The sequence below is a fragment of the Hyla sarda genome, chromosome 3 (genome assembly GCF_029499605.1).
Source record: "Hyla sarda isolate aHylSar1 chromosome 3, aHylSar1.hap1, whole genome shotgun sequence".
NCBI classification, from domain to species: domain Eukaryota; kingdom Metazoa; phylum Chordata; class Amphibia; order Anura; family Hylidae; genus Hyla; species Hyla sarda.
Genome location: NC_079191.1, coordinates 344327418 through 344340014, shown reverse-complemented (window position 1 = coordinate 344340014; position 12597 = coordinate 344327418). Strand labels below are relative to the sequence as shown.

Below are 12597 nucleotides of genomic sequence, written 5' to 3'. Positions count from 1 at the left end.
GTTAAATGGTAGTCAGAAGTCCATCTAGTTTAGTGTTTCCCAACCAGTGTGCCTCCAGCTGTTTCAAAACTACAACTCCCAGCATGCCCGGACAGCCTTTGGCTGTCCGGGCATACTGGGAGTTGTAGTTTTGCAACAGCTGGAGGCACACTGGCTGGGAAAACTACTTCCTCTTAAGAAACTCTGGTTGTTACTGTAGTTTTTCTCATGCTTTACACTGTAGCGGTGTTTGGAAAGTTTGGCTGCGGTATATAAGCACAGATGTCCCTGAAAGTAGAGAGAGAAGAATTCTGGAGAACCCCTTCACATATCTCTGACATCCGGAAGCTTTTTCCTCTGGCGCTGTTGAAACGTGATGGTAGAACTGATCCTATTCATGTGAATGGGACAGTTCACAGCTTTTCGCCGCTTCAATTTGGATGCCAGATTGCTAGACTTGCATCACTCTTTCGGACGGGGGACCATATGCTGCTGCATTTCCCTATCCGGTGTTCTGAAATAATAGACACCGGATCCTAAACAACTGATGCACTTAAGTTGTGGGTTGTGGCATCAGTTGCGGCGAGTTTTATGCTGGGTTTACTGATCTGGGTGTGGATCTGGATATTTGTGAATCCGTTCTAAACTACTTGTCAGTCATGGGGAGGGGGTAAGCCTTTCTACCTGTGGAAACCTGCAGCTAGTGTATTAAAGGGGTACTCCACCCCTAGACATCTTTTCCCCTATCCAAAGGATAGGGGATATAATGTATGATCGCGGGGGTCCCGCTGCTGGAACGCCCACAATCTCTGTGCAGCACCCGGCATTCATATAGAACACTATGTGCGGGCGGCAAGGATCATGACGTCATGGCCACGGCCCTTGTGCCGTCACGCCACGGCCCTTGTGCCGTCACGCCACACCCCCTCAACGCAAGTCTGTGGAAGGGGTCGTGATGACCCCCACCGGCCGCACCCAGCGTTCGGAAAAAAATGTTCTGAATGCTGGAGCAACGGAGTACCCCTAGAAGTCTTATTGATCAATGTTCCCCTGGAAAAAAAGATATGCATGATAGTATCCTTTAGAACAGTGGTCTCCAACCTGCGGACCTCCAGATGTGGCAAAACTACAACTGTTGTAGTTTTGCAAAATCTGGAGGTCCGCAGGTTGAAGTGCACTGCTTTAGAAGGATGGAAACTTCCTCACTATTTCCACCTGTTGAAGGTGGCTATCCCATTATGCTGCACGTTTGAGGCATATGGCAGCTGGATCTGGCGGGAGAATTTCAAAACCGGCTGCTGCCTCCATTCATTTCAATGAACCCGACGCAATCAGCTTGAGACTTTTGTTGGGTCATTTTGTTGTCAGACAGAAAACTGCAGCAGACCATGGTAAAAATAAATAAATAAAATGGAAGGGTCCAAAAACTGTCCCAGTCACTAGCTGGGCTAATTAAAATGAGTGGGGTACGGTAGCAGCTGGTTTATAAATCAGGGGTGTGGAAATTTTAAGAAAAACTACTTGTCCAAGGGACTAAAGCGGAACACAGTCTACTTGTCCCTCAAGAAAATCCACTTGTCCTGGTAGATAAAATGATTTCCGCCAAAATAGTACGATTCACCCCACTAGACCACCAGGGATGGTTATAAAATTCCTTTAGACACTGCTGTCAACTTAGACAGCGATGACCTAATGGTTTAATAGCGGCCACGGTGATCGCAGCATGCCAGGATATTATGGCGGGAGGGAGAGCTGTAGCTCCTTTTACACCCAAGGCAAGCCTCCCCCCCCCCCCCCCCCCCCCCATCTGACCCCTATAACTCCAATTTTTCCATATACAGGGATGAGGGTAATCTTGTGTGACATGATCTGTAGTTTTTATCTGAACTTTTATTAGGAAAGGGGCTTATTCACATATATGCACTTCTTAAAATATTTTAATCACTATTTTTCAGTCTTCATAGGCAGTTATATGTGGAGTCTTTTGATTGGATAACAGTGAACAGTGCTGCTTCTCCAGTTTGTGTGGTGCATTTTAATTACTCTAATTATGTGTCAGAAAATGCTGGAAGTTGCATTTCGTTACTAGATAACTACAACTCCCAGCATGCCCTGATACAGCCTATGGCTGTGTGGGTGTTGCAGCATGTTGCACTGTATAGTAGTAGTTAAGGTTATTGTGTAACATGCTGGGAGTTGTAGTTTTGGTCCGTGTCAGCTGCAGAGTCATAGGCTGTATCAAGGAATACTGGGAATTGCAGTTAGTAACTACAACACCCAGCATGCCCTGATGCAGCCTATGGCTCTGCAGCTGACCCGAACCAAAACTACAACTCCCAGCATGTTACACTTTATAGTTCTACAGTTTAGGTTATGGTGCAACATGCTGGGAGTTGTAGTTTTGGTTCGGGCGTGTTTGCGTGCATCCGTGGGGCAAAATTAGATAGCACAACTGGCAGCAGCACTTGTCAGTCCGCCCCTGTACAAAACATACATGCATACACATATACTAAACATATACACACACCGGGCCACTGACCCCTATATCATACATTACATACATGCATCATACATACAGACACATCATACATACACCCGCCGCTGCCCCCCCACATCATACATTACATACACATCACACATATACCATATACCGTATATACTCGAGTATAAGCCGAGTTTTTCAGCACGATTTTTCATGCTGAAAACACCGCCCTCGGCTTATACTCGAGTGAACTTTCCGCTCTCAGTGGTCTTCAACCTGTGGACCTCCAGATGTTTCAAAACTACAACTCCCAGCAAGCCCGGACCGCCATCGGCTGTCCAGGCTTGCTGGGAGTTGTAGTTTTGAAACCTCTGGAGGTCCGCAGGTTGAAGACCACTGCGGCCTTCAACATCATCCAGCCCCCCCTCTCACCCTCTTTAGTTTTGTACTCACCTCCGCTCGACGGGACGTTAGGGTGCGCTGGTCCGGTGCTGCAGGACTGTCCGGTGGGGAGGTCGTCCAGTGGGACAGTGGTTCCGGGCTGCCATCTTCACCGGGGGGCCTCTTCTCCGCGCTTCGGGCCCGGCCCCGGAATAGACACGTTGCCTTGACAATGACGCAGAGGTACGTTCATTACCAACGTCCCTCTGCGTCGTCGTCAAGGCAACGCCTCTATTCCGGGCCCGAAGCGCGGAGAAGAGGCCCCCCGGTGAAGATGGCAGCCCGGAACCACTGTCCCACCGGACGACCTCACCACCAGACAGTCCTGCAGCATCGGACCAGCGCACCCTAACGTCCCGCCGAGCGGAGGTGAGTACAGAACTAAAGGGGGTGAGAGGGGGGGGGGGGCTGGATGATGTCGAAGGCCGCAATGGTCTTCAACCTGCGTACCTCCAGAGGTTTCAAAACTACAACTCCCAGCAAGCCCGGGCAGCTGATGGCTGCCCGGGTTTGCTGGGAGTTGTAGTTTTGAAACTTCTTGAGGTCCGCAGATTGAAGACCACTGTATCAGACATTGACAAGCAGTGATGATGAAGGTGGGGGGGGGGGGGGGGGGGCTGATGACATGTGGTGATGATGACAAGGGGATGAGGAAGGGGGGTGGGGATGATGACAAGGGGATGAGGAAGGGGGGTGGGGATGATGACAAGGGGATGAGGAAGGGGGGTGGGGATGATGACAAGGGGATGATGAAGGGGGGGAGGGGATGATGACCAGGGGAGGGTGTGGGATGATGACAAGGGGATGATGAAGAGGGGTGTGGGATGATGACAAGGGGATGATGAAGGGGGGTGTGGGATGATGACAAGGGGATGATGAAGGGGGGGTGTGGGATGATGAAGGGGGGGGGGGTGTGGGATGATGAAGGGGGGGTGTGGGATGATGAAGGGGGGTGTGGGATGATGACAGGCGGTGATGATGACAGGCGGTGATGATGACAGGCGGTGATGATGACAGGCGGTGATGATGACAGGCGGTGATGATGACAGGCGGTGATGATGACAGGCGGTGATGATGAAGGGTGGATGATGACAGGTGGTGATGATGACAGGGTGATGATGATGAGGGTGTTAATGACGGGGGTCTGGATGATGACAGGGGGGATGATGTATTTCCCACCCTAGGCTTATACTCGAGTCAATAACTTTTCCTGGGATTTTGGGGTAAAATTAGGGGCCTCGGCTTATATTCGGGTCGGCTTATACTCGAGTATATACGGTACACATCATATATACACATACTCACACCATAAATATACATCATACATATGCACACATCATACATACACCTGCTGCGGCCCACCCCACATCATACATTACATACACACTTCACACACATACCATACACACATCATATATACACATACACTCACACCATACATATACACCATACATATGCTCACATCATACATACATACACCTGCCGCTGCCCCCTATATCATACATTACATACACACATCACACATACACACATCATATATACACATGACACATACACCATACATATGCACACATCATACATATACACCATACATATGCACACATTATACATACACCTGCTGCTGCCCACCCCACATCATACACACATACATATATACACATGACACATACCCCCCCAAATCATACATTACATACATATACAACCACCCTTCCTGCCGCCTGCATGCTCAGCCTCCTCACCTGAGCCGGTGTGAGGTGAAATCCCCAGCCCGTGCAGTGCAGTCTCCTCACACACGTCCTCTCCTTGCTCTGTATTTTCCCCCGTGAATACTGGAAACCTCCCTGTGATAAATGAGGTCCTGTGTAGACAGAGCAGGGGGAAGGGAGAGGCTGTGTGTGGGGCTGCGCTCTCCATCCACCGGGAGGTGGGCCGAGGGGGCGTGGCTTAATCATCTTCTGCAGACGTGTGACCTCGGGCTCTGCCCTCGCTCCTGAGATCCCCCTCACACCGGCTGGGGGGCTCTGAGCAGCGGCCCCCAGCTACTGAAATCAGCTGGGGGCCGCCACCGCCCCCTCCATACACCCTAAGCGCCAGTGTAAGGTGCAGACTTGCATCGGCTCCTGCACCTCACACCGGCATTAAAGAAAAATAAGGGGGAAGTCTGTCTGTCCCTGCTAGCCCGATACAGGGCTAAATCTATAAAAAAAAATTCACCTGCCCGGCGCCCAAAACTACTTGTCCCGGGCGTCGGGCGATAGGATTTCCACATCCCTGTAAATTCTCCTGTCTGATCTGGCTGCTGTATGCCCCAATTGTGATGTAAATGGCGCCTAAATTAATGTTCAAACTGGGAAAGAGGTTTACACAGACATTTTAGCCAAGTCACAGTTCACATCTAGAGATGAGCGAACTTACAGTAATTTCGATTCGTCACAAACATCTCGGCTCGGCAGTTGATGACTTATCCTGCGTAAATTATTTCAGCCTTCAGGTGCTCCGGTGGGCTGGAAAAGGTGGATACATTCCTAGAGAAGAGTCTCCTAGGACTGTATCCACCTTTTCCAGCCCACGGGAGCACCTGAAAGCTGAACTAGTTTATGCAGGAAAAGTCATCAACTGCCGAGCCGAGAAGTTCGTGACGAATCGAATTTACTGTAAGTTCGCTCATCTCTATTCCCATCCAAAAGGAAGAATCTGTAGAAGCTGTTTTTGAATTTTTCTCCTTTGTCAAAATAATAAAAAGTACTGGAAAGTTTAAGATTTTTTAATAGAAGTAATTTACAAATCTGTTTAACTTTCTGGCACTAGTTGATAAAAAAAAAAAAAATGTTTTCCAGTGGAGTACCCCTTTAAGGACCATTTTGGCCTTAAGGACACAGCCAATTTTATTTTTGCTTTAACATTTTTTTCCTCTTCGTCTTTTAAAAATCATTACTCTTTTATATTTCCATCCACAGCCCCATATGAGGGCTTGTTTTTTTTTTTTTTTGTGCGACCAATTGTCCTTTGTATTGACATCACTTATTTTACCATAAACTGTATGGTGCAACCCAAAAAATATTATTTGTTTGGGGATATTGAAAAGAAAAAATTTTTATAAGCAATTTTGCAAGATTTCGTTTTCACGCTGTACACTTTACGGTAACCTACTGCGGACCTATTGTGTCCCTCTCACCCGGTCTGGTGAAGATGACCAGACCGGGTGAGAGGGATACAGTCTCCCAGCTTCCTCCCTCACAGGACATTTGATTGTACCGCACCCCACCGCCGCTGCCACATTGCCGCCCGCGCTACTTCTGGCTCCCATCCTGCGTTGTCACTTGTCAAGCGCACAGCGTAACGCAGGATGCAGCAGGAGCCAGAAGTAGCGCGGGCCCCAGATGCTGGGAACAGGTAATTATAAAACCGGGGATGGGGGAGGCAATGGGGCAGCGGTGAGGGGGGCGGGGCATTATCGGATTATCGGCAAGGTAATTGCCGATACCGATAACGTCCAAAATCGTGAATATCGGCCGATAATATTGGCCAAACCGATAATGGGTCGATCCCTAGTATAGAGTGAGACACAAAAGTTATATAATATTTGAAACATTTTTAGCAATAAAATAGACCTGCCATGTCAGACCAGGGGTATGTGGTAGAATCCTTTTTCTACAGGAATATAAGACAGGGCTGTATATGCTTGAATGAGGCTGTGCTGCAAGTCTGAAGGGACCAATAGTGGTCTCCAAATTGTGGACCACCATATGCTTCAAAACTACAACTCCCAGCATGCCCGGACAGCTGTTGGCTGTCTGGGCACGCTGGGAGTTGTAATTCTGCAACATCTGAAGGTCTACAGCAGGGGTCCTCAAACTTTTTAAACGGGGGGCCAGTTCACGGTCCCTCAGACCGTTGGAGGGCCGGACTATAGATATCAAAACATGAACAAATTCCTATGCACACTTATCTTATTAGTGGACTACCACTAAGTACGCAGCACAGGTTGGCAGTATAGATCCCCCACATTATGTTGTAGTTCCCACACATTAGGGTTGGCAGTACAGTTCCCCCACATTAGGGTTGGCAGTACAGTTCCCCCACATTGGGTGCAGTACAATTCCCCACATTGGGTGCAGTACAATTCCCCACATTGGGTGCAGTACAATTCCCCACATTAGGTGCAGTACAGTTCCCCCACATTAGGTGCAGTACAGTTCCCCCACATTAGGTGCAGTACAGTTCCCCCACATTAGGTGCAGTACAGTTCCCCCACATTAGGTGCAGTACAGTCCCCCCACATTAGGTGCAGTACAGTCGCCCCACATTAGGTGCAGTACAGTCGCCCCACATTAGGTGCAGTATAATGTTGCCCCACATTAGGTGCAGTATAATGTTGCCCCACATTAGGTGCAGTATAATGTTGCCCCACATTAGGTGCAGTATAATGTTGCCCCACATTAGGTGCAGTATAATGTTGCCCCACAGACATACAGCCTCCAGCCATACAGTGTATGGCTGGAGGCTGTATGCCTGTGTTCTGCCCCCACTTCAGTGCTCCGACCACCGCTCCTCCAGTCCGGACATAGCAGTAAGTCCCGGGACCGAAGGAACGGTGGTCGGAGCACCGAAGCTGACGTGCCGCTGGTAACACTTACCTAGCTGGCTGGCGCACGTCCTCATCGCTGCCCAGCTCCTCCCCGCTCCGTTGCTATGGGCGCACGCACGGTGTCAGTGACATCCCTGCGTGCGCCACCTTCCCGGCGGCCCCTGTGTTTTTAAAGTAAACGCGGGGTCTCCGAGAGCGCATCCCTGTGTCCCGAAAACATCTTTGGGGACACAGGGATGTCCCAGGCAGCGGCGGGCCGGATAAATGTCCTCGGCGGGCCGCATGTGGCCCGCGGGCCGTAGTTTGAGGACCCCTAGTCTACAGTTTGGAGACCACTGTGCTAGGAGATATGCAGCTGACTGACACACTTGCTTGGATGATATGCATATGGTGAGCCTTTCTTCTGCACATAACGTGAACTGATCTTACTAACTGTAATTTCTCCTTGTAGGGTTTTCAGCCGCTATTACCTTACAAACATGGAGCTCGCCCACAGTTTGTTACTGAAAGAAGATGCTCTGGCTCAGGTTACAGAGGCCAAAAAGTCAGTCTTTATATTTGAATGGCTGCGGTTTCTGGACAAAGTGCTTATAGCTGCTAACAAGGTACATTCTTTGGATGTTTACGTTTATGAATGTTAAGAAAAACGTATTAAGTTTGCACAAATATCTTTTTATACAGCACTGCTGCCCATTCACTCTCATGATCGGTGACATGAAACCCACAAACCCGTAAAAAATAATGTTTCTTCCCAAAAATAACCCTTTTAAGCCATCTTGACTAATCAGACCTGTTGGAAAATATATCTTCGACACTGGGACCTAATTATGTAGGAGACATCATTTTGCTTGGGCCTCCATTATGTAGGAAGAATAATAATACTTAACTCAATTATCAATTATGGTCAATAAAAATATTGTGACCTTAATGAATTGCCAAAAATATACAAACAATGCAATTTACGTTATCTTAGCTACGCCCTTCTGTTTACCCAGAGGAGTTCTTTGATGTCTGTAGTGCTAGAAAGTCACTTTTGCAATATAATAAAATAATGATGCAATTATTATAAAAATAAGCAGATTTAATGGCTTAAATTGATTTACATAAAAGATCTTAGATATATATATATATATATATATATATATATATATCAGGGACACAATATCAGATATTAAAGGAGTACTCCAACGCAAAATAACTTATCCCCTATCGAAAGGATAGGGGTAAGTTATAGATCGCAGGGGGTCCAAGCGCTGGGGCCCCCCGGGATCTCCTGGACAGGGCCGCGGCCTGCTGCCGGAAGTGAAGTTTCGTCCCCAGCAGAAAGCTGCAGGAGACACTCACCCTCCATGTATCTCTATGGGATTCATGGAGGGTGGCGTGTCGGCCGCCGCGTCATGTGGGGACGGAACGCCCACTTTCCTGTATATTGCCGGGGCCCCGTACCAAAGATCGCGGGGGGACCCATCGCTTGGACCTCCCGCGATCTATAACTTATCCTCTATCCTTCGGATAGGGGATAAGTTATTTTGCACTATAGATGTCTTTTAATACACACATCAGATAACCCAGTCTGGGTACTGATCTCTGTCCCGCTGTAAATAACACAGAATAAACTGAAAAAACTAGGGTCCCTATTTGTTTGAAAAGTAAAGAAAGATAAAACTTAGCCTTTATAGCCAATTTAAAATAGAGTAGCAAAATAATTATGTGCACGAAGGACTAACATGCAATATCAAAGTGCTTAAAGGCCATCTGTGGCTGGAAACAACTTATCCCATATCGGCAGGATAAGTGTTTGATCGTGGGGGGTCCGAACACTGGGTCAATAATGGCATCTGAGAATGTAAGTTTAGGGTCTGTTACTGAGACATGGTTTAATGAAAGTAATGACTGGGACATATCCATACGAGGGTACTCTTTTTACAGAAGAGACAGAGAAGGCAAGAAAGGAGGAGGAGTGACCCTATATGTGAAAGATAGCATAAAATCTAACCAAATACAAGTTAGTGAGGCAAACATAGTCAGTTTGGGTTACGTTGCAGTTTGGTAATCAGACAGTAACTCATGTAGGTGTGATATATAGACCACCTGGCCAAGTTAAAGAATTAGATGATCTACTAGTTGAAGAAATGGCTAAAATGACCATGAAAGGAGAAGTTATTATGACTTCAATCTTCCGGATATAAACTGGAAAACCAAAATAGCTAGTTCTGCCAGGAGTACAGATATTCTAAATTCCCTACTGGGATTATCTCGACAAAAAGTGGTCGAGGAGCCAACCCGGAGGGAGGCCATTTTGGATTTGGTATTAATAAATGGGGATTTGGTATATGATGTTATTGTAGGCAAAAGCTTTGGATCTAGTGATCACCAGTCAGTGTGGTTTAATATAAGAACAGTGAAGGAGTCACACCATACAAAAACAAAGCTTTTTAGATTTTAGAAAAACAGACTTTTAAAAAATGAGATTAGTCATAAATGAGTCCCTATCAGACTGGAACGGATTACATGGAGTCCAGGAGAAATGGGACTACTTAAAAGACGCATTATTGAAGGCAACAGAAAACTGCATTAGACCTTGTCAGTGAAAGCAGGAAAAGGAAGAGACCATTTTGGTACTCAGCAGAAGTGGCCAAAATCATAAAAAACAAAAAGCTAGCATTTAGTAATTATAAAACAACCCAGAGCAATGAAGATAGGGAAATCTACAAGACTAGTCAGAAAGAGGCCAAGCAAGTTATAAGAACTTCTAAAGCGCAGGCAGAAGAAAATGTAACACTCACATTTCTGAAGACAGGAACTCCGGTGTATGTGGATCCGCTGGACCTGTGTTGCAGATTAATCGGACCGTACCAGGGAGCGGAGTCTAAGGTGCCGCTGGTCTTCGCCAAAGCCCGCCGCAAAGCAGGATGGGCTTGCAGCTGCAGGCGACACCCAGGTCGCTACTCCTGACACACAGGCGGCTGAGGAGATGTGAGACACAGGAGGGATGAGGCAACTGGATAGTCTGGATAGCTGTAGGTCAGGGCAGGCGGCACAGTAGCGTAGTCAGGACGTAGCAGGAGTTCAGTAGGCAGGCGGCAGAGGAGCAAGGTCAAGTCAGGAGATCTGGTACACGGCAAGGCAATACAAAGGAACGCTTTCTCTTGGGCACAAGGCAACAAAGATCCCGCAGAGAACTGAGGAGGATAGAGGAATTTATAAACAAGCCATAGGTGGTTACACTAATGAGCATACTGGCCCTTTAAATCTTAAAGCTCTGGTGCGTGCACGCCCTAAGGGATGGGGACGCGCGCCAGAGCAGAGAGGTGGAGGCAGAGGCAGGAGAAACACCCGGAGAGTGACGCACTGGGGCTCGCATGCAGGCGCTTCCCGTGATGCGAGTGCCAGCCCCGTCGGCAGCAGAAGGTAAGGGGACCGGCGTGTGAGGTCGGACCGCATAGCGTAACAGAAAAACTAGTTCAGTCTGTGAAAAAAAGGGGATTACATTCTTCAGATATATAAATGAAAAAAGGAAATTAAAACAAGGTATAAATAAATTAAAAACAAAGGAAGGAAGGTATGTAGAAGAATCAGGGGTGTGGAAATTTAAAAAAAAACTACTTGTCCAAGGGACTAAAGCGGAACACAATCTACTTGTCCCTCAAGAAAATCCACTTGTCCTGGTAGATAAAATAATTTCCACCAAAATAGTACGATTCACCCCACTAGACCACCAGGGATGGATATAAGATTCCTTAAGACACTGCTGTCAACTTAGACAGCGATGACCTAATGGTTTAATTGCGGCCACGGCGATCGCAGCATGCCAGGATATTATGGCGGGAGGGAGAGCTGTAGCTCCTTTTACACCCGAGACAAGCCCAGAAAAGTCTAGATGTAACTTTTTGATCACCTTATGAAAAATTTCTAATATGAAGTGACCAAAAATGAGCAATTCTGGACTATTTTTTTACATTTACACCGTTCACCGTACGGTTTAATTAACATTATATTTTAATAGTCTGGACATTTCCACATGTAGAGATACCACTTATATTTATTTTTGTACATTATTTTTATTTAAAGAAAATTGGAAACTTTTATTAGTAAGGGGCTTATTCACATATATACGCACTTTTTAAAATATTTTAATCACTATTTTTCAGTCTTCATAGGGACTTATGTGTTACTGGGGGGGGGGGGGGGGTTCTGCTTCTCCAGTTTATATGGTGCATTTTGTGTCAGAAAATGCTGGAAGTTGCATTTAGTTACTAGATAACTACAACTCCCAGCATGCCCTGATGCAGCCTATGGTTGTGTGGGTGTTGCAGCATGTTGCACTGTATAGTATTACATTTAAGGTTATTGTGTAACATGCTGGGAGTTGTAGTTTTGGTATAGATAAAATTAATTCGGTTGAAGCGCTTATTAGTCAATTTGTTACAGTTCAATAAAAATTTTTTTTAGAATGTTCAGCGTTGAAGTGAAAGTATACTGTGATAATATGGTAGGTTGTCACAGTTCATTCATAAATTGAGGATACAAAGTTGTTGTAATGATGCAGTGTAACAATATTGACACAGTTCATTTGGCAGTATACAGATGTTATCACAGCTCAGTCGTTGGTAGGTGGTTCAAAGTTATTGTAGAAGATCGCTGCACTGAGGGATCGTACTGAGTCTGAACGGCTGTTTATGATAGGGTTCGGTGCACAGCACCACTCACCGGCTCCTAGGGGGGAACAGGACAGGATAGGCTGGCACGGCTGGGCAGTCGGCACAGATGGGTAAGTGCCTGTCCGGCGGTTGGGTGGCTGAGTCCTGGGCTGGCACAGCTGGCGTCCGGCCTATTGAAGTAGATGTCCTGGACTCTAGATGGGCTGGGCAAAATGGGCTGGACAAAATTACTGGCACCCTTTAAAAATTGTGGAAAAATAAGACTGTTTCAAGCATGTGATGCTCCTTTAAACTCACCTAGGGAAAGTAACAGGTGTGGGCAATATAAAAATAACACCTGAAAGCAGATAAAAAGGAGAGAAGTTCACTTAGTCTTTGCATTGTGTGTCTGTGTGTGCCACACTAAGCATCGACAACAGAAAGAGGAGAAGAGAACTGTCTGAGGA

The 12597-nt window shown here is 46.7% G+C and overlaps 1 protein-coding gene across 2 annotated transcripts in view; it reads left to right on the top strand.

Moving 5' to 3' along the window:
* The window catches only part of HEATR5B (HEAT repeat containing 5B), a 127518-nt gene that overhangs the window by 1260 nt on the left and 113661 nt on the right, over positions 1 to 12597 (top strand). For both annotated transcript variants that reach the window (XM_056567422.1, XM_056567420.1), the window contains exon 2: positions 7942 to 8095. In XM_056567422.1, the coding sequence (XP_056423397.1) occupies positions 7970 to 8095 (126 nt within the window). In that variant the 5' untranslated portion in view covers positions 7942 to 7969. The remainder of the gene's footprint in view (positions 1 to 7941; positions 8096 to 12597) is intronic.